General features: G+C 42.4%; 1 protein-coding gene across 3 annotated transcripts; it reads right to left on the reverse strand.

Moving 5' to 3' along the window:
- Nucleotides 1-959: 959 nt before the first annotated feature.
- Nucleotides 960-22,876, reverse strand: LOC109906694 (cAMP-dependent protein kinase catalytic subunit PRKX-like). Of its 3 annotated transcripts, XM_020504540.2 has the most exons (9): nt 22,805-22,858; nt 19,005-19,053; nt 18,218-18,386; nt 16,282-16,545; nt 14,099-14,218; nt 7,884-7,979; nt 4,829-4,886; nt 3,209-3,286; nt 960-3,007 (listed from the first exon to the last, which is right to left on the reverse strand). In XM_020504540.2, exons 2-9 carry the CDS (start codon nt 19,045-19,047, stop codon nt 2,882-2,884), a joined length of 954 nt encoding a protein of 317 aa, XP_020360129.1. In that variant the 5' UTR covers nt 19,048-19,053; nt 22,805-22,858; the 3' UTR covers nt 960-2,881. The 3 variants fall into 3 exon arrangements, with proteins under 3 accessions (XP_020360129.1, XP_020360130.1, XP_020360126.1); XM_020504541.1 differs by lacking the exon at nt 19,005-19,053 and having other exon boundaries at nt 22,805-22,876; XM_020504537.2 differs by lacking the exons at nt 19,005-19,053; nt 22,805-22,858 and adding an exon at nt 21,688-22,494.
- Nucleotides 22,877-23,099: the final 223 nt, after the last annotated feature.

Below are 23,099 nucleotides of genomic sequence, written 5' to 3' on the forward strand. Positions count from 1 at the left end.
CAGTACATGAGCTGCACTGTGCAGCGGGTAGATGATGTGATATTCACTGAGGAACACACATTTTCCTGGGATGTCAGGGAAAGTATGTCAGTCTCTCATTTGACACCCTATTCTCTATATAGTTCACTACTCCTGACACAAGCCCTATGGGCCCTGATCAAAAGTAGTGCGCTATATAGGGAATAGAGCGCCATTTGAAAAACAGCCACGGTGTCTCAGTGGAGTCTCTCTGATCTTAAGGGATACATTAGTTGGTTATTACCGAGGCTGCTCCACTCTATGCGTCTCTGGAGCAGCTTTGGATGTCATGCAACACAAGGTCCAGACAACACGAGTCACTTTCCACTGTTAACACTAATTACTTTCTTGAAATTATACCTTTTAGATTCATTTGGATGAATGAGAGCCTTTAAGAGAGGGGATAATGAAGCTCCTAAATCGATGACTGCTGTGCGGTTTAAAGTGTTCATGCACACACACACACAACTCAATTACAATGTTGTGTAGATACAGACTAGGCCGGTGAACTTGTAGACAAATTACCAACAGACTGAAACACTCCGAAAGCGCATTTGTCTGATGACTGGAAATAGTGGTAGCTAATACTTCTAAGGCCAGCTAAGAGCTATTGAATCATAGAGAAGATTAAAGGTTATGATACTCTTAATAGCGTTTGGCTAACCAGACAACCGTCAGTCACATCACCTACAGTATATACAAAACCAATGTGGAAATAGATAATCACATCCTATTCTGAATTACAAATCTAACCCTGGCTCCTACCACCACAAGTACTCTGATACATCTGAAATGATTACATCTGAAACGATTACATAGATGTAAGCAATATGGAGACAATTCTACCTAGCCTATCAGAAAGCGAAGTATCGCAATTGCTATTAATACATTACAATATATTACAATCACACTTCGGAGAGGAAAGAGAATCGGTTGTTGAGTCAGTGGATAGGAGGTGTTTTTAATCCTGGTTGTGTGGATCTTTTAAACAGTATCTCAAGAAGTTAAATACAGTACTGCAACATTAACAATATGAAAAGGCCATACAAAGTTTGTAAGGTAGGCTGTTAAATAATAATTGTAAAAAAATCTACACACTTTGACAAAAGGCATTGGTAAAATGGTATTGGGTATAAAATATAATTTGCTTGTATTGACCTAAAAGTACAGTATTTCTTCTTTCATATTCGTTTTCTTTTTGCTAATACATAAACATCTTTAAAAAAGGCAAAAGGCTGAGGATTGTAAAGCAAATTCCCTAAGATACACAACAAAAAGATGCAAAGAAATACACGCATTGACCAAAAGTCCTAATTATTCGGTCCGTTTGGTATAAACTCACACTGAGTATTGTTTCATAATTGGTTAAGAAAACGACATAAAACATTATATACAAGCAACCAAATTGTTCAATTCAAATAATTTAAGTTTACTAAAAGGGACACAAATGACTTAAGTGTTACTAAGTAAGTGTGAGAGACCGTTTGTGATTGTACTATGATGCGTCTAGTCATGATGTGCTTTCTACTGGCCAGTGATATGATTGGTGGAGAGAAGACAAAGTTTATTGGCTGCCTGAAGCCAACTTCCTGCTTGGCTATACATGAAACCAGCTGGAGATCTGTATTCTACAGTTCTTTATAGTACGTGAAAGAGACCTAGAGAAAGATAGACATACCAGTCAATATACAGGGACATTTCCTGTTATTGCGTGAACAGCAAAATAGGACAAAGTGGATGGAAGAAAAAGATGGGAGGAAACCCAATTCCACATATAGCAACTAGCTACACTTCTTCCACACAACAATTATTCCACGTATATCATTATTAACAGTCAATGTTTTCAACGGCACAGTGTGTGTGATATAAATAAAGTTGGAAAAAGTACCACTAGCTTGTCAGGAGAAAAGAACAAGACATACAGTATGTCACATCCAAAGGCACCTTTTACAAGTGCTTTTTGTTCTGGCCTTGATGCACACATGCACGGAAGTCTGGCCGATAGATAGCCAAGTACTTACAGCTCAAAATGACAAGTTTAACAGACTATTTGACTAGCGGCCAGTCAATAAAATGATATTACAAAGCTTGCTTGGCATGATATTGTAGTACGTTCCTGTACAAGTTTCATACTTTCTCATTGACAAATATCCAGTACAATCTACTAAGTAAGGATGTAGTAACCACACATGTAAATTCCATTTACTGTACAGCTCAATACTGAGTCTACTGTATGCGTGATCATTTTTGGATCATAAGCTTTGCTCGGTTGGTTGAGTCCCACAAGTTCCAACAAAGAAAACGGGAACCTTTTTGGCCCAACAAAATATAAAAATTCCTGATTATTGCATTTTAAACATATTCATTTCAGTAACAATGTCCTTTGGTTCAAAGAGGACCATCATTTTATTTTTGCATAACAGGAGAAGGCTCAGAGAAACAAAGAAACTGAGGACTGAGGCTTGAGGTTTTAGTTAAGTGGAAAAAAAACGTTTTCAAACTAAAATAAATTAATGATAGATAAATAGTGTGGTGATGTGACGCTTTTAGTTATTTTTAGGTAAATTCTCTCCTGCTCTTCCACCCAATGTGGAACACTTCAATGTCTTCAAGCAAGATAAAGTTCTGGGACTTGGAAGCTTAGAAGTTCTCTTGCTGACCATAAAATGGTGACATCTCAGATGATTTACCAGTCCTTCTGTTATTCAGCAAGATCCAGAACTCTTTCTATATATTTTTTTCAACATCTAGAAGTTTAACTCACCTTTTCCAAGATCTAAACGTTCTCGAGTCTTTCTCTACAAGACCTATATGTTCTCGAAGTATTTCTGTCGTTACTTCCGCCTTTATTTTTTATTTTTTTTTAGAAGTTCTTGAAGATTTCTAAATCCTTTGCTGGCACAGGTGCATCTTTCTTCCACTCTTCCTCGGGGTAGGCATCAAAGTTAGACGTGTCACCTTCGTGGGACACCTTGGGAACTATGGGTGGCTGAGGGAACAAAAATAATGTGACGATGAATACATCAAAAAGAGCTAAAAAAAAAAGCAGGTGTTTAAAAAAAAGTATATCAACTCTAAAATGGTGAGTTTAATGAAAACAGTATATGCTGAAAATAAAGTGTACGTTTTACGAGTGTTCCCATTGATGTGTCTGGATGATTGTGGGTGTAATATCGCCAACGTGACAGACCTTCAGTTTTCTCAGAGGTACACCATCCCAGTCTATAGACTTGAACCATCTGTGCTTTTTCACATCGTCTGCTCCGTTCTGCAAGAGAAGACACTGTGCATCAGAGCCGTCTGTGGGCGGTCTATTCCACACAATCTGGAATCAGGATAAATAAAATATTTCTCTCGTACGGAATAAACAGTTTGAAATAAGAATAATTAGAGCAAAACACTTCGTTCCTTCTAAACACTTTGTGGTGTCTGTGGTGATTCACCCGGTATACTGGGAGTGTGTGGCTAGACCACTCCATGAGTCAGCTAGCTAGTCAGCTAACTAGCACATTTTCCCCAGAAAACCCTTTGAGGCACAAGTCAATAACAGACTGTGTGCTGAATTATGTTTATTTAATCATTGTGCTTACCAACAGTTGTTTTATTGAAAAGAGCCTTCATATACTCCCACATTGACTCTCATGCCTTTGAACGGTGTAATTTAAAACACTCAGACATCATCCTTCGATTGAACGTCAGTGCCAGACACATGCACGATTCCAATGAATGAATCATAAAATGGCGGTGGACTACAGGGACTAGAAGTCTGAAACAGATAAATACAAGTTGTTGTTTTTTTTCTTTTACGCCATCTTTCCATCTTAGGTGGATGAGTACAAACCAGGCCTGCAGTGTTCCTGAGGCATACACACACACACATACTGCACACAACGGTGGCAAGCAATCAAGGAACAATCAGTTCGCCATGAGAGTTAAAGACGTGCATGGCGTCTACTTTGGACCGCTCAGTGTCTCGTAGTATGGGCAGCATTGTGCAGTTCAAGAAATAAAATCCCTCCTGTTATGACGGGAGAGCCAATTCATCACAGTGGTGTAAAAATACATTATTTCACACAAGAGGAATTACAGATCACTCCACTGAGTGACACAGCGTCCCAAATGGAACCCTATTCCCGACATAGGGCTCTGGTTGAAAGTAGTGCACTATGGGCCCTGTTCAAAGGCAGTGCACTATAAAAGGGAATATGGCATTACCAAGAGACCGTGTTTATTGTGGAGGGAGACTCCATTTCTCACTGTGCAAACACAGCTTCTCTGTTGCCTCCTATACATTTCCTGTGCAGATGGCTTGTGCATACTGGCTTCACTCCTACTACTACAGTGGACATCCTGGCTACCAGCAAGATATAATTAATATTTGCATAGAATGCAGTCATGCTGAAATGGCAGGACTAAGTAATGAACCGACACCCCATGTGATTAACTACTAAACTGACTTACTGAAGGGGAAATGTGTTTTTCTGTGATCCACCCTAAACCCCTGCCATCCCCTGCCACCCCTATAACGGTGCAAACTACCTCTACAACAACTTCCTCTATGTATCCAGCTAATTGGAACCAAATGCAGACATTCAGTCACTTCCTAGGCCTTTTCCTTTCCCGTCTCAGTGTTGAGAGGGTGACTTCAAACTGCAGAATTCTCACTACACAACCTGCCGAGTGAACAAAATACTTGAAATTCTGTTTAATTATTACTGTGTATCTGTTCTCACGTAACGTTTTAGTATAGCTTGGGATAATAAACCTTTCTGAAATCAAATCCCAATAGTGATTTGATCTTGAAACTCACCTTCATATTGCCTAACCTCCTGGCTCGGTCAATGACGAGGAACTTCTTGATGAGATCTCTGGAAAACAATAGAAAGACAGTCAGGTAGAGAGTTACAATGACTTCACACTAACAATCTATCTCCAGACAGCAGTGTGTGTGTGTGTGTGTGTGTGTGTGTGTGTGTGTGTGTTCAGACAGCAGATCTACTGCATGTCTGCAGTTTCAGTCAGAAGCCAAGAAGTCCATTTCCATCCAAAAGCTGACAACAAGATGGATGAGCTTGGCCATTGGAACAACAGATAACCTGACGGACTCAAAGGTGCCATGGGGTAACAGAGCGGTACATCCTGTGTGTGTGTGTATATATATATATATATATATATATATATGCGAGTTGCATCCAAACAGAAACATCTCTCTCGCTCTTTCCCTCCCTCTCTTTTAAATGAGGGAAAGTGACAGGTTTTAATGTGAAACTTTTCACAACTATGAAGATGCTGGAGTAGGCATACTTTAGGGATGAATTTGTCTTTAAAAAGGACAGTGTAAGTTTTCCGATGATATGCGGCCGGCGCCGACAGAGTGAGCTTTCAATAAAGCCAACGTATATATTACAACCAACGAGATGCCAGCACAGACGTAAATATACTAGCCGAATATTGACCATCTGCATTTTAGTGTCTTAAACCCAAACAACAACTTCACAATCGGACAGCCTCCGCTCTCATTCAGTGCCCTCTTTTACAGTTCCTAGGGCAAGGACTGAAATGGGGAAACAATCCTGACTCCTATAATACTCCTTGGTCCTGGAACAAACTACAAGCGACTTTAAAAAGACTTTAATCAGAGTTTAAAGCTCTGATTAAAAGAAAATGTGACTGACCATTGTAATTGTATGTACCCACTGGCGACTTCCTGCTGACCTCTCGCTAGGTCTCCTTCACAAAAAGACATTTCTAAACATCAACAGTTGTTTAGAAATGAAAAAAAAATATGGTCATGTAGCCTGCCTTATGAAACGTTCAGGGGGAAATACATCTTTCCTTAAGCCCGATAGAACTGTCTCAGAATGGGCAATCAATCTTATGCAATCGACAAACAATGTCACTGTACATTTCTATGGAAATATACCACACAACATGGCTTTTTTTCTGGATCAAAATGCTTAGGCGGTGGGAGTGGCAGGAGCGTGGCAGTGGGCGTGGCCAATGGTGAAGCCACCAATCGACATTTGTGGAATTCTACATATTTTGCCTTGTGGCGGAGATCGTTTGCTTTGTTGCAGTTTTAAAGCACATTTCCTGCAAATCTACACATTTTGCCATGACTTATGCTGAGTGATTCTAAAATTATAACAAAATCAAATGGGGGCCCCATGACAAAAATACTCCTGAATGCATTGTTTTTTGAATTGTTGATTTTCCCCTGACTCGCTCGTTTTTATTTTGGTGATTGTTAGTCGACAGTTCTCTTATTTAAAAATACATAGGCCCATTATCTTTTCTTCATAGTTTATATCTGGTTTTAGTCGTTTAAGTTTACACTGAAAACACTTTGCATCTTTCCTTCTTTCTGTTTGGATTAAGGCGGCCTGAAAAAAAACACTTTGCGCCCCCCCTAATACTTTTTTCATGCAGAAAGCCCTGCACAGTGACGTTACTAAATACATTGGAATGGCATATAAAACTTTACAATAAGCTGGCCTTACACCTGTTCAGTTATACTGTAACATGTCTCATCTTCTCTGAGATAGAAAAGAGTTACTGCAATGGACAGACAAACACAGCCAGAGCCAGAGACAGGCAACTCTGATGGATGGATGGGAGTGGGACAAAGTGACAGTGATATAGCTGGAGGGAATATTTAAAAAAGTCTGGTGGCCAAAAGATAGACGGCTTAAGTGTTTGGGGGCTCTATTGTTAGTGTGTTATGTAGCAGCGGGACTGTGTGTGTGTGCGTGTGTGTGTGTGTGTGTGTGTGTGGCCTCTCCCAGGTATCCGGTTGGGCCAGTGTGTCAGAGCTGATTGAGTGCGTCCCAGGCCCTCTCCTCCTAAAGCCGGTAATCTCCTCACATTACTCCAACCCCCAGCTGTTCTGAGGAGCAGTGTGACGGTTCTGATGGGTTTAAAAGGACGAGTTCCAACTCAGCAGGGTGTGTCATTAGTGAGGGCCTGCACCCCACATTAGGCGTAGCTAGCTCTTCATCTTCTGCATGGGAGGCAGATTGACCCGGTCGCTTGGGAGGATGGTTGCGCTGTGTGACGCAGCCGTTAGCGCGCACACACGTAGATCCGTTGTCTGCGTGCGTGGGCAGGCACACACACGGTCTCACACACACACACACACACACACATGGTCTCACACACACACACGGTCTCACACACACACACACACACACACACACACGGTCTCACACACACACACACACACACGGTCTCACACACACACACACACACGGTCTCACACACACGGTCTCACACACACGGTCTCTCACACACACACGGTCTCTCACACACACACGGTCTCACACACACACACGGTCTCACACACACACACGGTCTCACACACACACGGTCTCACACACACACGGTCTCACACACACACGGTCTCACACACACACGGTCTCACACACACTGGATAGGTTAAATATAGGATGTAGTACATTCCCAGATGCACATACACAACTAAAGGTATTCACAATGCACCTCTGACAAATTCCAATTGTCAGGTCCTAATCATAAGTATTGGCAATAATGCATTTCCAAAACACGCGGTTTGTTATGGTAGAGAGTGTGTGGTGGTGCATGCGGTTGTTTCCAATTACAGGAGAAAGACTTCTCTCAGGAACATTTGTTTCCTGCTTGCCAAGACCTAAATCTAAAAATCTGATTGAAATGTGATGTGAAAAACAACTTCCATAAATTCTCCACTCAAGTTGAAATGATATAAGACGGCTTATCGTATATTATGTATCATAATGGAATACATTTGTGCCGAGGTAGTGGTAGACTTTGGGTACTTTCCCTCCGTGATTTCACCCACAATCCCCTGTGCTTGGGTGTGTGCGACTTACTTTACATAGAAATCCAGATGCCGCGGGAATTCCAGCTTTCCGGCGAGTATCTTCTGATAAATACCAAAAGGATTGTCATCAAAAAACGGTGGGTACCTGGAGGGAAAAATTAAAGAACATGTCAGAAAACAGTCATCGCTCCTCAACCTTCAAAATGTTTGCTCCTATTGGCAAACACACACACAAAAAAAAAAAAAAGTAGCATCAAAAGCCAGGTTTCCATCCAACAGATTTTTGCGAGTCAAGTACGTCAGATTAAAATGTCACGACAGGCTTGATGGAAACAGCAAATTTGTCGGTAAACTTTCTAAATGTCCGCCAAGCAGAATACGCTATACAAGATGTGTCTGTAAAATTGATTGGGCGAAAAATGGCAGTGGAAATGCTTTTATGGCACAAATATTGACAACCATTATACTGAAGTAAACTTAAGTGTCACACGGTGATATTTGGTGTGCTCCCGTGTGGCTCAGTTGGTAGAGCATGGCACTTGCAACGCCAGGGTTGTGGGTTCGATTCCCACAGAGGTCCAGTATGAAAATGTATCCACTCTCTACTGTAAGTAGCTCTGGATCATCGGCTAAAGAGCGTCTGCTAAATTATGTAAAATGTTGAAATATTCTCCCACTACGGCATGGGAAAGCATGCAGTTTATTTTTTTGGTCCATTACAATCTCATAATTATGTTGACTACCAGCACTCTGTTAGCTGTTGACTGAAATGAGCTGTCAAGACTGCTGTCAAGACCAGAGTGGGCACATTTGCTATACAAAGCGCAACATTTGTTTGTGACAAAAACCATCAGTAGAGTTAAAAATGAGATGGAAACCCATTTACCTGTATTTATTTGTCGTTACATGGGAATTTAACCGCAAAAGTTATTTTGATATGTCCGACGTCACCACGCACAGCTTGTTATCCGCAACAAATCAATTTGATGAAAACACATGTGGCGGGAAAATGCACATATTATTTTTATGCAGATTGTTGATGGATGGAAGCCTAGCTATAAACAGAAAATTGAAAGGGCTGCACTAAAGTACACAACAACACAAAGCAGTGAAACACGTGAACCTACAGTTTGTGTGTGTCTGCGCACATGTATGAACACACTCGCCTACGTGTCTCTGTGCAGTACAGAGCCGTAAGCTCCTCAGACCAATCAGCTGCATTCTGGTGACTCTTGATGGTTTAATGGTGAATGCTTCCCCAGCAACTACTCCAGCCTGGACAAGCCATTAACCGTGCAGGCCGCGTTACATAATGGGCCAGGCCAGCCGAGCTAAATGCATTACACATGCAGCAGACAGACGGATAATCACACCAGTTTGTCACAGGGGCTGCCGAGCTGAGCCTGTCAAAATGGAATCGGAAACCTCCTCCAGTGGAATGGGGGCCTGGAGGCTGTTAGATGTGTAACACAAAACAAACGTAACGCAGGTCAACTAATGTTGATTACCTATCGTTACCAGTGAGATTCCAGTAACCAATCACATTATACAATATTGCTATATGTTTAAGTTGACAGCTATTACAAATCAGCTGCCAGAAGCTGCATGACGAGCAGTTTATTTTGAGCCAATCAGAACTCAATATTCTCTTAGTCCCTCTCCTAACCTCACGCTCTACACCAGTTGGCGCCAACATGCATTAAAAAAATGATTTAAAAAAAAGAGCTAGAACGGAATGTGAAGAGCTACCGCCATTCCATGGAAGATAAACTACGTTTCAAATTGTTGAGAAGTTGTATGAAACTGAACTAAAAAGAGAGAACTGGATATTAACACTCACTTATTTATACAAATGAGCTGTGAAGGGATTGAGGGAAAGATTGACGCCAGGATTTGGTCAGGTTTTTTGTGTGACTATGGATTCATTTTCACCAAGGATGGCGAGCCGCCCGAACCCAGGACATCAATAAGAAGATTTGCATGCGAAGATTTATTTTCCTTGGAGAACACCGAATTTGCACTGCCAACTATGGTGTGATAGGATTTTTCTTGCAAGACCTGATTGCAGTGGGATTGTTTTAAGCACATGCTACACTTCAAACACCTTACGGTGTTTATTGATAGGCACAGTCACTCACATTTGATTCCGTGTCATAGTGGTTTATAAGTCCGTATTTGTCAATTGGGTTGTTTTTCTGTGGATTCATGTTTACTGTATTTCTATTGAACAATGAAATCTGAGTGACCGTCAGATTAAGATAGAGTTGGGTGGGCCCTAGTAAACTATAGGCAGGATGTACGGCCGATATCTAAGTCTATTGGGCTATTGATGCATTTCATTCATATTGAGCTCATCGTACAAATTTCACACATCAATATTTACTCAAGGTGATTCATTCTTTTGAAACTATTTTTTATTTATACAAGCCGGCATTCTTTTCCTAAATTATTCAAGTTGTGTGGTTTTCATTTATCCGTACTGCTCCAGTAGCGAACCTGGTCCAATAGAGTTTAAGCTTAAACATACAGTAGTCCATAGTGTTAAGCAATTGTTACATAAAAAGCCTGAGAGAATTGTGTCATAGATTCATTGAAGTAAGACTGTCAGACGAAAGCCAGATAAGACACATTGCCAACGATCAAAGGTTGAACTGCATCATGTGACCACGGCACGCATCAGTCAAAACCTGTCAATAAACTGAAATGACTAATACAAACAGGATAAGGAAGGGATAAATAATGCCCGGTAAAGATTTTTTTGGTCATGACCTGAGATCAGAATAAAGTCCTTTGGAGAAGCTCGTTGCCAAGGGGAATGTGATGTCTTAAGCAGGGACAGGTCTCTACAGTGAATGTCAGAGCAGAAGGGAGGGGGGGAGGAAGAGTCTGGGCGTTGGTAGAATATGAAGGGAGCCAAAGGATGAATCAACAGAGAGCTGCTGTTCTAATGGCCCCTCCTCTTACTGGATGGTAGAGAGAGAGGGAGGGAGGCCAAGTGCAGACTACTCCCCCTCCACCCCGCTCCTCCAGGTACCCCCACCAGCCTGCCGGTAGATTAGTCTAGGTCCCCGGTGATGGACAGTGAGAGCCTAGAGACTCGGCTCCTCTTATGCAACAGTAACCTACGGTTTACGTAACACCTGAGGTGTCGCCAAGATTCCACAGGGAGGAGGATACGGTGAAAACAGGATAAATCAAAACAGGGAACTACTAACATGTTTAGCAGTAGGAGTTAGGATAGTCCGTATGTAGGATAGGCCTAGGTGTTTATTAGTAGGAGTTAGGATAGTCCGTATGTAGGAGTTAGGATAGTCCGTATGTAGGATAGGCCTAGGTGTTTATTAGTAGGAGTTAGGATAGTCCGTATGTAGGATAGGCCTAGGTGTTCAGGAGTAGATTTAAAACTAGCACAGCTACAGCAAGAATCGACAAGAAGACGCTCAAGAATATCCATCTTCCATATATTGTAGAAAAACAGTTAGGCCGATCAGAAAGAAAGAGAGAAATTAAAACTGTTTCTGGTTCACATGGACCTGGAATAGGCTACATTGACCAGATAAGATGTTGTGATGTGAGTGTGAGGGAGGACCACACACAAAGACAGGGCGGTTTCCATTAAGGAGGGCAGGCTCCCCCTCCAGGCAGGATTAGATACAGGATGATACAAGCCTACTGGACTGTCTATGTGTGTCGGCGTGTGTGTGTGTGTAAGATACAAGCGGGCTGGACTGAGTGTGTGTGTTGAGTTAAGTGCACAGGTGACCTCGTCATGACTATTCCCAGAAGTCAGGACCCTGGGGCGGATGGATGTCTGAGTGCGTAAACCTACCACACCACGTAACTTTCAGAAGCCCCCCTCTACATTCTTCCACTACGGAAGCTACAGGACCTTTGACAAAACGGTTACGCGGCAGTCAACCTTTAGGGCGCGTTGTTCTGAAGGGAGCTTTTGTCTCCTGGAGCGCCGAGTGTGTGCGCACACTTCAAAAGGCCAGTGTGACGAATGGTATGGAGAAGGTCACATTTTTCTTCACTAGAAGCCAAGGCCACTGAATTCTCCACGGGTACATGAAAAGACTAGGGTGAGGTGAAGAGGCACGTACAAAACGACCTCTGATTCACTGACAACTTCCCTACCACTCTTGTCGAGTTGCAGGTTTCTATATTCATATAGATTTAATCAATATGTAAAATTAAAAATTTTAAAATTTAAAACAAATTAGCATTGTAGGCCCATCAACTTTGATTTTATTCAAAAGGCGTAGATATGAAGTCAAATCTCAGATGTAACATTTTGACCCACTCCGGGGACAAGGGCTATGCTACATTTCCATAGCAAAACAAACAACACACACACAAACCCATCCTGTGTACTGTACCGAGGTCATAATAACTAGTGCCCTCTAGGGGCGACTAATTCACATGATAGGGAGTGGTTCCCAACCTTTTTTCGGTTACTGTAAAATCAAATTGAATTTTGCTCGGCTGGAGTACCCCTGATTTACCCCCTCATGTCCATTTTACCAGTAGGCCTATGGTCTCCTGAGTCTTCTCAAGTACCCCCTGTGGATAGGCAAAGTACCCTCAGGGGTCCTAGTACCCCTGGTTGGGAACCTCTGTGATAGTGTTATGTTCAGTATGCTATCAGAGCCCTCCTCGCTTGCTTCCATGGATTGTATGAGCCAATGCATTATCTATGTAATATTATAAACTGGGTGGTTTGAGCCCTGAATGCTGATTGGCTGACAGCCATGGTATATCAGAAGCGTATACCACAGGTATGACAAAACATTTAATTTTTACTGCTTTAATTACGTTCGTAACCAGTTTATAAATAGCAATAAGGCACCTCAGGGGTTTGTGATATATGGCCAATATACCATGGCTACGGGCTGTATCCAGGCACTCCGCGGTGCGTCGTGTGTAAGAACAGCCCTTAGCCGTGGTATACTGGCCATTTAGGCCATATACCACACCCCCTCGTGCCTTATTGCTTAATAATATGGCACTAGGCAGACACTTATCGACTCACAGTTCAGTGAGTGCATACACAGGCTACATATACTAGGCTAAATATGTAGGGCCTAGGCTATGTCACAGAAATGCAGAAATGCATGTGGATTATAAGCAAAAAGCAAGCGCTTAACTCATGTGTAGGCTGGGCTATATAGAACAAATCATTTAACTTGGTACACTCGTCTCAAAGAGGAGCGGAAGAGCAGCCGGCCACATGAGTGATGCTATATGCTGCTAGCAGACATCCACTCAGTCAGTGAGTCATTTATTCATTCATTCATTAATTCATTCAAGGCCAGTGTACTCTACAGAAACACTGCTGAATTAGGATTTCTATAGACACCAGGCTGCAGATGTACCATAGCTAAATGGCCCAGCACCACTGCCTCTGTTCCAAATGGCACCCTATTCCCTATGTAGTGCACAACGGTTGACCAGGATTCTGTTCAAAAGTAGTGCACTTTGGAACACACACCCAGGGTACGTTAAGCTATGGTACAACTACGGCCTGTCTATAGAAATCCTATTTCAGCAGTACTTCTGTAGGCCTTGAATTAATGAGTGACTGAGTGGGGTTCTCAGATGAGAGAGCATAGCTTTAAGGCACCAGAGTTTGTTATTATGAAACCTTGGTCTCCACAGATCACGCATGTGGAAATGTGTCAGAATAAGTTACCTTTGACCTTTCTTCAATCTGTAACCTTCCTTTCATCCTTAAGACCGTCCACCTCTGTCATCACAGAAACAAAAGGCAGGCTGGTCTTGGAATTAAGCCCACTACAGAGTGACGTAACCTCATGAGGTCAACTCTCCGAATAACAGCACACTTGTCTTACCATTGACTCGCCACAGACATTCTGCTGGATACTACCCAATGTTCATAGAGAGAGCCAATTGTCCATAGAGGATAGCCACTCTTCATACATACTACTACACTAGAAAGGGGTCTAGTCTATTTCAATTCAGGAAGTAAACTGAAATTCCGATTCCAATATTTTGTATTAAAAATCAATGAGGAGAAATATAGTTTACTTTCTGAATATAAATTAAATTGACCCCAAACCATGCTACTAACACCCAGTCATCTTGTCCTCTGGTGGACTGGAGCCCCCTGGTGTTGAACCCTGCCATGTCAGGGGACATTACAGTATTCAGTTAAACCCCTGCCCAGTCAGGACTCATGCCACTAGAGTTCAGCTCAACACCAGTCCTTCCCATTCAGTCAGAGGACAGGACACAACTACTCACCCAGCCAGCATCTCAAAGATGAGGATCCCCAGGGCCCACCAGTCCACCGCCCGGCCATGTCCTTTGCTCTGGATGACCTCTGGGGCCAGGTACTCCGGGGTTCCACACAGAGTCCACGTCCTGGATGGAGAGACACCGAAAGAGACAAAAGAGAAACAATATCAGTTTGAACTACTTCAATTCTAGATGTTACGTGACACCAACAGAACACAGGAACATGCGCACACATACAACGCTTATTTTGGCTGTGTGGCCAATCATGTCTGACTGATGATCCTTCTAAGCCTAGGTTTCCCCAAGGGTCACCCTGTACGCAGCACACACACTGCACATTCCAATGAGTTCACCCTAGAAGAGGAGACTTCTGTTACATACAGGGAAGGACAACCCCAGTCTTGTGAAGTAATCACCCTGCCATTTTATAGTAGTGTCCTGTATGTAGGTTGCTCTCACAATAGTATCAGCTGTCAGTCGACTGGTCCTTCAGTCAGTAGTAGTGTAGCCTATGCAGGCTGATCTCACAGTAGTATGTACACTGATATGGTATAACTAACACAACGTGTGTAGCCTGATCTCACAGTACTATCGGATGGTATTTGGATCCAACAGAGTGACGGAGCTTTAGTTTGCTGGAAGGATTGGTTCTGGTTGTGTTATTGGTAGATCAATGTCTTTGGTTCAATAGTACAGCTGATTAACACTGTATGGAGGACATAAAACCCTGGATCACTATAATCAGGCCAGGGAGAGAATCTAAACTGGGGAGCACAATATGACACAACAAATTATAATTTTTATCAGATGTTCTAATGTTCTGAATAAAACATTTATAAAAAATGGCCCTCTGGAATATAACTCTTGTTCAGTTGCCGTGGTGATGGTTCATTTGTATGCAAATAGTTACTCTGTTTAAGGGGCAGGCTCAAGGTCCCTGATTTCATTTCCATCTTTATTATACATTTTGAAGTGAACGAGAACAGGACACTTTGGTTGCAATGTGGAAAATGCAGCTTGCATTGTAATTATAGATGTTTTTTGGTCGCATTGAAACCTTTATCAGATAGGCATACAGTACCTACCTCAGACTCAGAGTACTCTCTGGACAGAGTGCTGCTCTACGACTGGGAAAGTTAGTCTCATAAACCGGTAACCTCTGAGCACATCCTAGAAACTAAAGCGGGTTCATTCTATTGTGCCACTAGGTGGCACTGTGGAAGCATCAACAGTGTGGTGTGATAATGTTTCACCTTCTAAACTGATCACACACACCAGTGGCAAGGCAGCCAGCTCGCTCATTCGTTTGTTCTTCACACTCTCGCCGCATTCGAGGCAATTTCTTTTGCCTTCCATTTCTTTAAGTGGGTCACAAGTTGCACATCAGAGACACATCTACTCTAACTCTGTTTTACTCTCCCGGCGGGAGAAAATGTAATCTTAGTCCATTCTGTTTACATGTCAGTGGGTCAGGTTTGTGTACAGCGAGGCTCCCTGCAAAACACTAGCGCTACTGCAGTATCACTACGCTACTGCACTGCAGATACAAAACTCTTTTAACCTGAGTGCTGCAGCCTTCCAATCCTACTGAGGTTACCGAAGAGGACTAGCTGCTTGTAATGCGAATAGAAAAACGAAATAACGGCAATTTCATCTCAGCTCTGCATTTTTCCCTCATGTTTTGGGATTCCGTCTTAGAGCGAGGATTCCCCTCCATACATTCTGTGAATATTGTATGCCCGTGTAATATAACAACTCCCGGAAGGTTATCTATATCCCTACTGTGCCAATCAGGCAAATGTGTCTGTATGGCTACAATTCCTAAACGTGATATAGTCTTACAATGAGACAGAAAAACAAACAGCATTCACTCCCGCAATTAACATGGCAGTCTAATAATATCCTGGTTATGACTTGTTAGAGGGCATAGTGTCTAACAATTAAGGATGTCCTGGCAGTGCAGTATACCTGCTCCCAGATGGAATGATACCTGTGGGGACGAACAGCTCATACTGGGACGCTGCTCTGCGGCTGACCCTGTGCTGCTTCCAGTCTCTTGGGTATGTGTTTCTCTGTGTGTGTGTGTGTGTGTGCGGTCTCAGGGAGGCTGGAAATATAATAACACAGTCCACAGAGACATTTCCATCTCGACGGACAACAAAGTTGCACTCTACGGCATGACATCATACCTGTCCGAGAGCTTCTTAGCGAAGCCGAAGTCCGTGAGGCGGATGTGTCCCTCGCTGTCCAGCAGTATATTCTCCGGCTTCAGGTCTCGGTAGACAATCTCTTTGGAGTGGAGGTACTCGATGGCACACACGATCTCCGTGGAGTAGAAGAGGCCCGTGGTGTTGCTGAAGCGCCCGCGGCTACGGAGGTAACTGAACAGCTCCCCTCCTGGAACGTAGTCCATCAGCATGTATAGTAAACGATCGTCATGGTGGGTCCAGAACCTGGAAGGTATGAACAGGAAATAAACACACTGGTACATTTGAACAAGGTGACTCTATTCAAACACAAATATTTGTCGGGTAACAGTGATTGGATGTAGAGAGCTAAACTAAACGGTAGTCTGGGCAGTGTTTGCTCAGCTTATAGTATGTGGCATGGACCTTGTCAAAACAGTTGTAGAGGACAAGTGGAAAGTGGCCCTGTGTGGCTTAGTCGGTAAGAGCGTGGTGCAATCAACACCAAGGTCGTGGGTTTTCAATACCCCTAATCACATACATATAATAGAAACGTAAACACTCACTGTAGGGGAGGTCACCATGGAAAAATACTTCTGCTTAATGGCATATGTATTATTTATACACTACCGTTCAAATGTTTGGGGTCACTTAGAAATGTCCTTGTTTTTGAAAGAAAAGCACATTTTTTGTCCATTAAAATAACATCAAATTGATCAGAAATACAGAGTAGACATTGTTAATGTTGTAAATGACTAGTGTAGCTGGAAACGGCAGATTTTTATGGAATATCTACATTGGTGTACAGAGGCCCATTATCAGCAACCATCACCTCTGTTTTCCAATGGCAAGTTGTGTTAGCTAATCAAAGTTGATCATTTTAACAGGTTTATTGACGATTAGAAAACACTTTTGCAATTATGTTAACACAGCTGAAAACTGTTGTTCTGATTAAAGACGCAATTAAACTAGCCTTCTATAGACTGAGTATCTGGAGCATCAGCATTTGTTGGTTTGATTACAGGCTCAAAATGGACAGAAAGCAAGAACTTTCTTCTGAAACTCGTCATTCTATTCTTGTTCTGAGAAATGAGGGCTATACAACGCGAGAAATTGCCAAGAAACTGAAGATCTCGTAGAACGCTGATTACTACTCCCTTCACAGAACAGCGCAAACAGTCTCTAACCAGAATAGAAAGAGGAGTGGGAGGCCCCGGTGCACAACTGAGCAAGAGGACAAGTACATTAGAGTGTCTCGTTTGAGAAACAGAAGCCTCACAAGTTCTCAACTGGCAGCTTCATTAAAGAGTACCTGCAAAACACCAAGGCCAGCATTCCACTGTTGACGTTGAGACTGGTGTTTTGCTGGTCCTATTTAATGAAGCTGACAGTTGAGGATTTGTGAGGCACCTGTTTCTCAAACTAGGCACTCTAACTTGTCTTCTTGCTCAGTTGTGCAAAAAAGTGTTTTCTAATGATCAATTAGCCTTTTAAAATTATAAACTTGGATTAGCTAACAACTTTCCATTTGAAACCAGGGGTGATGGTTGCTGATAATGGGCCTCTGTAAGCCTATGTAGATATTCCATAAAAAAATCTGCCGTTTCCAGCTACAATAGTCAGTTACAACATTAACCATGTCTACACTGTATTTCTGATCAATTTGATGTTATTTTAATGGACACATTATTTTTAGCTTTTCTTTCAAAAACAAGGACATTTCTAAGGGACCCTAAACTTTTGAACGGTAGTGTATATTAAATCCACCTCCAGCAGATCAGTGGCTGATGATGGTGTTGAGGTAATCAGACACTCACAGTCTGATGAGGAAGTGGAGGTTGACTTCGGTCACGACTTCCTTCACTTTATGTCATGATAGCATAACTTAACAAAACATAGCCATTTATGCTATGTGGTGTTGAGGTGATCAGACACTCACAGTCTGATGAGGAAGGGGTGGTTGACTTCGGTCAGGACTTCCTTCTCGTTGTGGACGTGCTGCTCCTGCTTGAGCCTGATCACGTCGGGGATCTTCATAGCCTTTAGAGCGTAGAACGCCCTGCTCTTCTTGTCTTTCACCAGGAACACCCTGCCAAAGGTCCCTGTGCCTGAAGCAAGGAGAGGAACAGTCATTAGAGAAGGCGTTAAGTTCTCTGTCACACACACACACCCCAATGTCATAGAGCAACATTCAATTCAGATTATTTCTGCAACAAATCAACCACAATTATTTTTTACGTAACACTTATTTTTCTTAATACTGCATTGTTGGTTAAGGGCTTGTAAGTAAGCATTTCACTGTAAGGTCTACACACCTGTTGTATTCGGCACGTGTGACAAATACAATTTGATAATCAAGAATTGATCTGTGGTTATGTCAGATCATGACATCAGAATGCTATATTTGCAATGTTTTTGACATTCAATTCTCTCTGACATGTCTTCAACCCGTCCATCAATTAAAGAGGTTGAATCTGGAAGAACTGGCCAAGATTCTTTGAGTTGTCTTCTCAATCTGAGTCTGAGCTCATTATTTCAGGTTAACAATTCAGATTGTTTCTCTATTCCCATCTCCAGGTCAAGAGGAGTACAAAATAACACCCTATGTCTAGTCATATTTCACTGTGAGTAAGGAGAGAGGGAGTAGACAAACAGAGCAAACAGAGAGATGGACTCACAATCCCCCGATAGAGTCATGGAATGTTGGCTAGCACGTTTGGGCTTACCTCGTACAAGGGGTCTTTCTCCTTCCCTGTTCTCAGTCTCCATGGTAATCTAATAGGAGCAAGCAAGCAAACAAACAAAGCCCAAACCCTTTCTTTGTCTTTTTACTCATCATATATATATATATTTTTTTACCTTTATTTAAATAGGCAAGTCAGTTAAGAACAAATTCTTATTTTCAATGGGTTAACTGCCTGTTCAGGGGCAGAACGACAGATTTGTACCTTGTCAGCTCGGGGGTTTGAACTTGCAACCTTCTGGTTACTAGTCCAACAATAACCACTAGGCTACCCTGCCACCCCAATATATGATAAGACAGAGGTTAGACAACGGTCAGGTTTGACTCTGAGTTCAGCTGCACTCCTATATCTGAAAACATTGCTGGTGTAATATTTCGCCTCAAGGCAGATATGTTCTTGTACACTCAGCACAATCAGATGGATATTCTATGGATGTTTGTCCTCTCCTCATGGGCCTAGTACTACTTATCTAGAGATTTCCAACAAGCAGGCTTTAGGCCGACACTAAAAACAGCTAAATAAAATATTTTATATTGAGCACCTTGCTCAATATAAATGAACTAATAATGATATGTGCGTAGTCTTTAGGCAACAGCTCAATCAATATTTTGTTTCTATTCAGGAACCCTTGCCGCAGAAGCCAACTGTCTAGAGAGATTAGGACTACTACCTGTCTGCACAGTAAAGACATTGGGAAATGTCATTTTCCGATCACCGTTTGTTGCTCCCTCAAGTAGCCTAATCTTCCTGTGGAAGCAACTGACAGTTTTCTTCCACTGATTTTGTAGTTCCTGTTGCATTTTTAGATGTGTGCATGTATATACTATTTTCATCAAATTGAGTGATTACCACCAGAAATGTCCCATGATTTTGGACATGTGACACAGGTTTTCCCCTGCAAGTAGGTCACGCCTGGTTTGTCCTTTTCTCTCCAATAGAGCAACGCCTGAGGCTAGGTGATATGCACCAAATACTGCACTGATTACTTGAACAGTGTACTGAATACTGAAGTGTTTCCAAAAAAAGAAAGAAAAACAGCTAGGATATGTGATAACAAATGGCACAAAATGGATGCTTCTCTCAACACCAACGTGAGGTATGTTTCATGGAAACAAACCAGAGATCTAGCCAACTTGGAAAAAAAGGGTAAAATAGCTGACCTATTTTTTTTCTCCACACCTGAATCAAATCAATTAGTGAGAAACACTGACACTTATTTTCACAGCTACGGTGTGTTATTTGGTCAGGTTCTTGGTCTGCTGGATGTTAGCTTACATGTATTTGAATAGAATACAGAATGTTTCTTGTTCTAATTTTGTGGGAGCAGAAATAGATAGGGCCATGTTTTTATTTGATTTGAATGGCACTACATATTTGATGGAACAAGGCCAGACGTGGAATAATAAGAGCCTAGCTTGTTGATGCTACTCAATGCACTTGGCCAGCGGCCACGTATCTTGATGTAGGCTTAGCATAGAAAAATTAGAAAAATTTTGAAAAAGAAAAATTTAATATGCACGAAAGATGGGCAAAATGCCTGTAAGCTTCAAATGTCATGTGAGAGCCAGGTGCCTCATTATTCCAATGACCATTAGACAAAAGCAGTCCTCAAGACATGTAACTGATTTGCCATAAGCAGTAAATCCCTCTCATCATCATCTAACAAAAGGTTTTGCATATTTGGATGATTTTATCTTGGGATTTTAAGCTTCATGCTTTCCCAGATCACGTGGGCTTAGAATGAGATGGGAATTCTCTATTAGCCAAGTGTCCTCCTCGTCATGAATCAAATATGAGAGCGCTGTAAAAGACTAAGTGGTTTTTGTGATCAGAAGCCTGTGTTCAGTCTTGAAGTAGTGCATGTTGTTTTAACATTCTTGGTTTCTGGCATTAGACTCACCACAGAGTGGACTCCACCCATGTGAGAAAAAAAAAAAACAGTTCAACAGCTGAGTCTGCTGACACATTACCCATGCAGTGAAAGGACTTACATGCCCAGACAAGAGTGAGCAGAACCAAACATGAACTTTGACATTCACAGGGCACTGCTCACAATAACAACAGGAACATCTGACACCTCACCTTACTAATATAGCTAGTTCCTTTAAAAAAAAAAAAATCCTCTAAACTCGTGCAAAGGGTTTCCTCCATTAAGCTTTCACTTCTCAAGCTGGTTATTCCACGTGTGCAATGAAACCATTAATCCTTCTTGATCCCTGAGATGCACACAGATATTTCCCCTAATGCCATGTCAAGAAAATGTTGACCATCCCAGCAACTGTGTGGGATCATGAATTCCTCAATGATTGGCCAGAGAGCGGGCCATAAACCTATGGGTGAGCTTGACTGAAACCGAGAACGGCCTTGTCCACTTCCGGTTGACAGATTAAGTAGCAGAGCGAACAGAGTCATGACAGCTATCTTCTGACTCAAGAGTTGAATGATGTCAGCATATCCCCATGTCATATTCCATGAAATGGCTGATCACATAGTCGCCTTGGATTTCATTGCTTGTGCTGTTCTGCACGAGCCACACATGTACCAGTAGTAGCTTATGCCCTATAGCCTAGTTGATGGGCCTGGATAGTGTGAGAAGCCCTGTGGTAGACAGACCAGTTTCACCAGTGTGTGTACTGTAACATACGGTCTTGCTGCCTAAACTTACCAACTGTGGAAATGGTGTCCAGGTCATCGAGTGAGTATGTCCTGTTGTTCAACGTTAACGATGCTGCTCCGGCCAACAACATGGGACTGCTCGCGCAGGTCTTGGCACTCTCGCGAATGGAGTTGCTTTCATTAATTATCCCAACCTTTGCCTTTGTTGATGCCATTTTCCGTATGCATCCAAATGTAGCTATGCTAGCAATCACTTTAGCCACTTTACCAAACCGGTTTCGCCGAGGATAGATAGCCAATGACGGCTACAGTAGCCAATTCTCGAGATCAGTGTCCGCCTTATTCCCTAATACCAACTACGGTTTTAAATCAAATGTGGCTACTTCCCTTGGACAAGCGAGCATCTTATTTGTATTGATTGCTGGAAAACAGGTGACGATCATATCCATGCGGAATCGCATGATGTAGCTCGAGCGGTCACTGCTGTCAAATGCAGAAGCGAGCTAGCCATAGCAAACGGAGTAGCTATAGCTAAACACAAAAGAAAAGCATCCCACACCTCACGTCTGAATGAATGACCAACGTTAGCTAGCTAATGTCAAACTACAAACTCATACTGTCCGTTTCCGTACGAGCCTCCGCTTGAGTAGTTAGGGGGTCTCGTGTTGTCTCGCTAGCTTAACTTCCGTCCTAGGAAGCTAGTTGGCTAGCAAGAAAGATATGAGACATTTAAATAATTTACTTCTCTCCTTCGTTCGCAAGTAGAACCTCACCCAGTTCAACAACACACAGACAGGGCAAGGGAGAAGTGGGGATGCTTTGTGTTGACAAAAAACAGACCAATGACTAAACACCCCATGTGCAAATTAAACCAATGGTATGATTAAAGGGGCGGAGACCCGTTTGACAGACAGCTGGAAAACGGCCGTAAATTTTCTTTCCACATGTAGTTTGAAGAAATGCCACTCAAATCAAACACGGTCTGCTTTCCACTGTGAGATTAGACTGATACAGACAGTAAAGAGTACAAGTACACAGCACTAGCTAAATGTAGTCTAAATCTCAAATTGCAAGGTTTTAGATAGCGAACTAATCTCCACTCTCTCTGTAAACCCTTGACACAGTGAAACCTGAAAGCTCTGACTAATGGGGTGTGTATTACTTACTCATGGACTGCGGTGGGGATGAGATGCTGCGGAGTGTGGAGAGTGACTAGTGGAGTGCCTCACTGCCTTCTCAATTTTCATAGGAAATGACCAACTCTCAAAATTCCCAAATTAGAACAGCTGTTTCCGGCCCTCAGATGATTTGTCACTTGACACATGATACACTAAGGGGCCAGGCTCAGGTTGGCACACACACACACGCACACACACACACACACACACACACACACACACACACACACACACACACACACACACACACACACACACACACACACACACACACACACACACA

Source organism: Oncorhynchus kisutch, linkage group LG16 (genome assembly GCF_002021735.2).
Source record: "Oncorhynchus kisutch isolate 150728-3 linkage group LG16, Okis_V2, whole genome shotgun sequence".
In the NCBI taxonomy this organism is placed as follows: domain Eukaryota; kingdom Metazoa; phylum Chordata; class Actinopteri; order Salmoniformes; family Salmonidae; genus Oncorhynchus; species Oncorhynchus kisutch.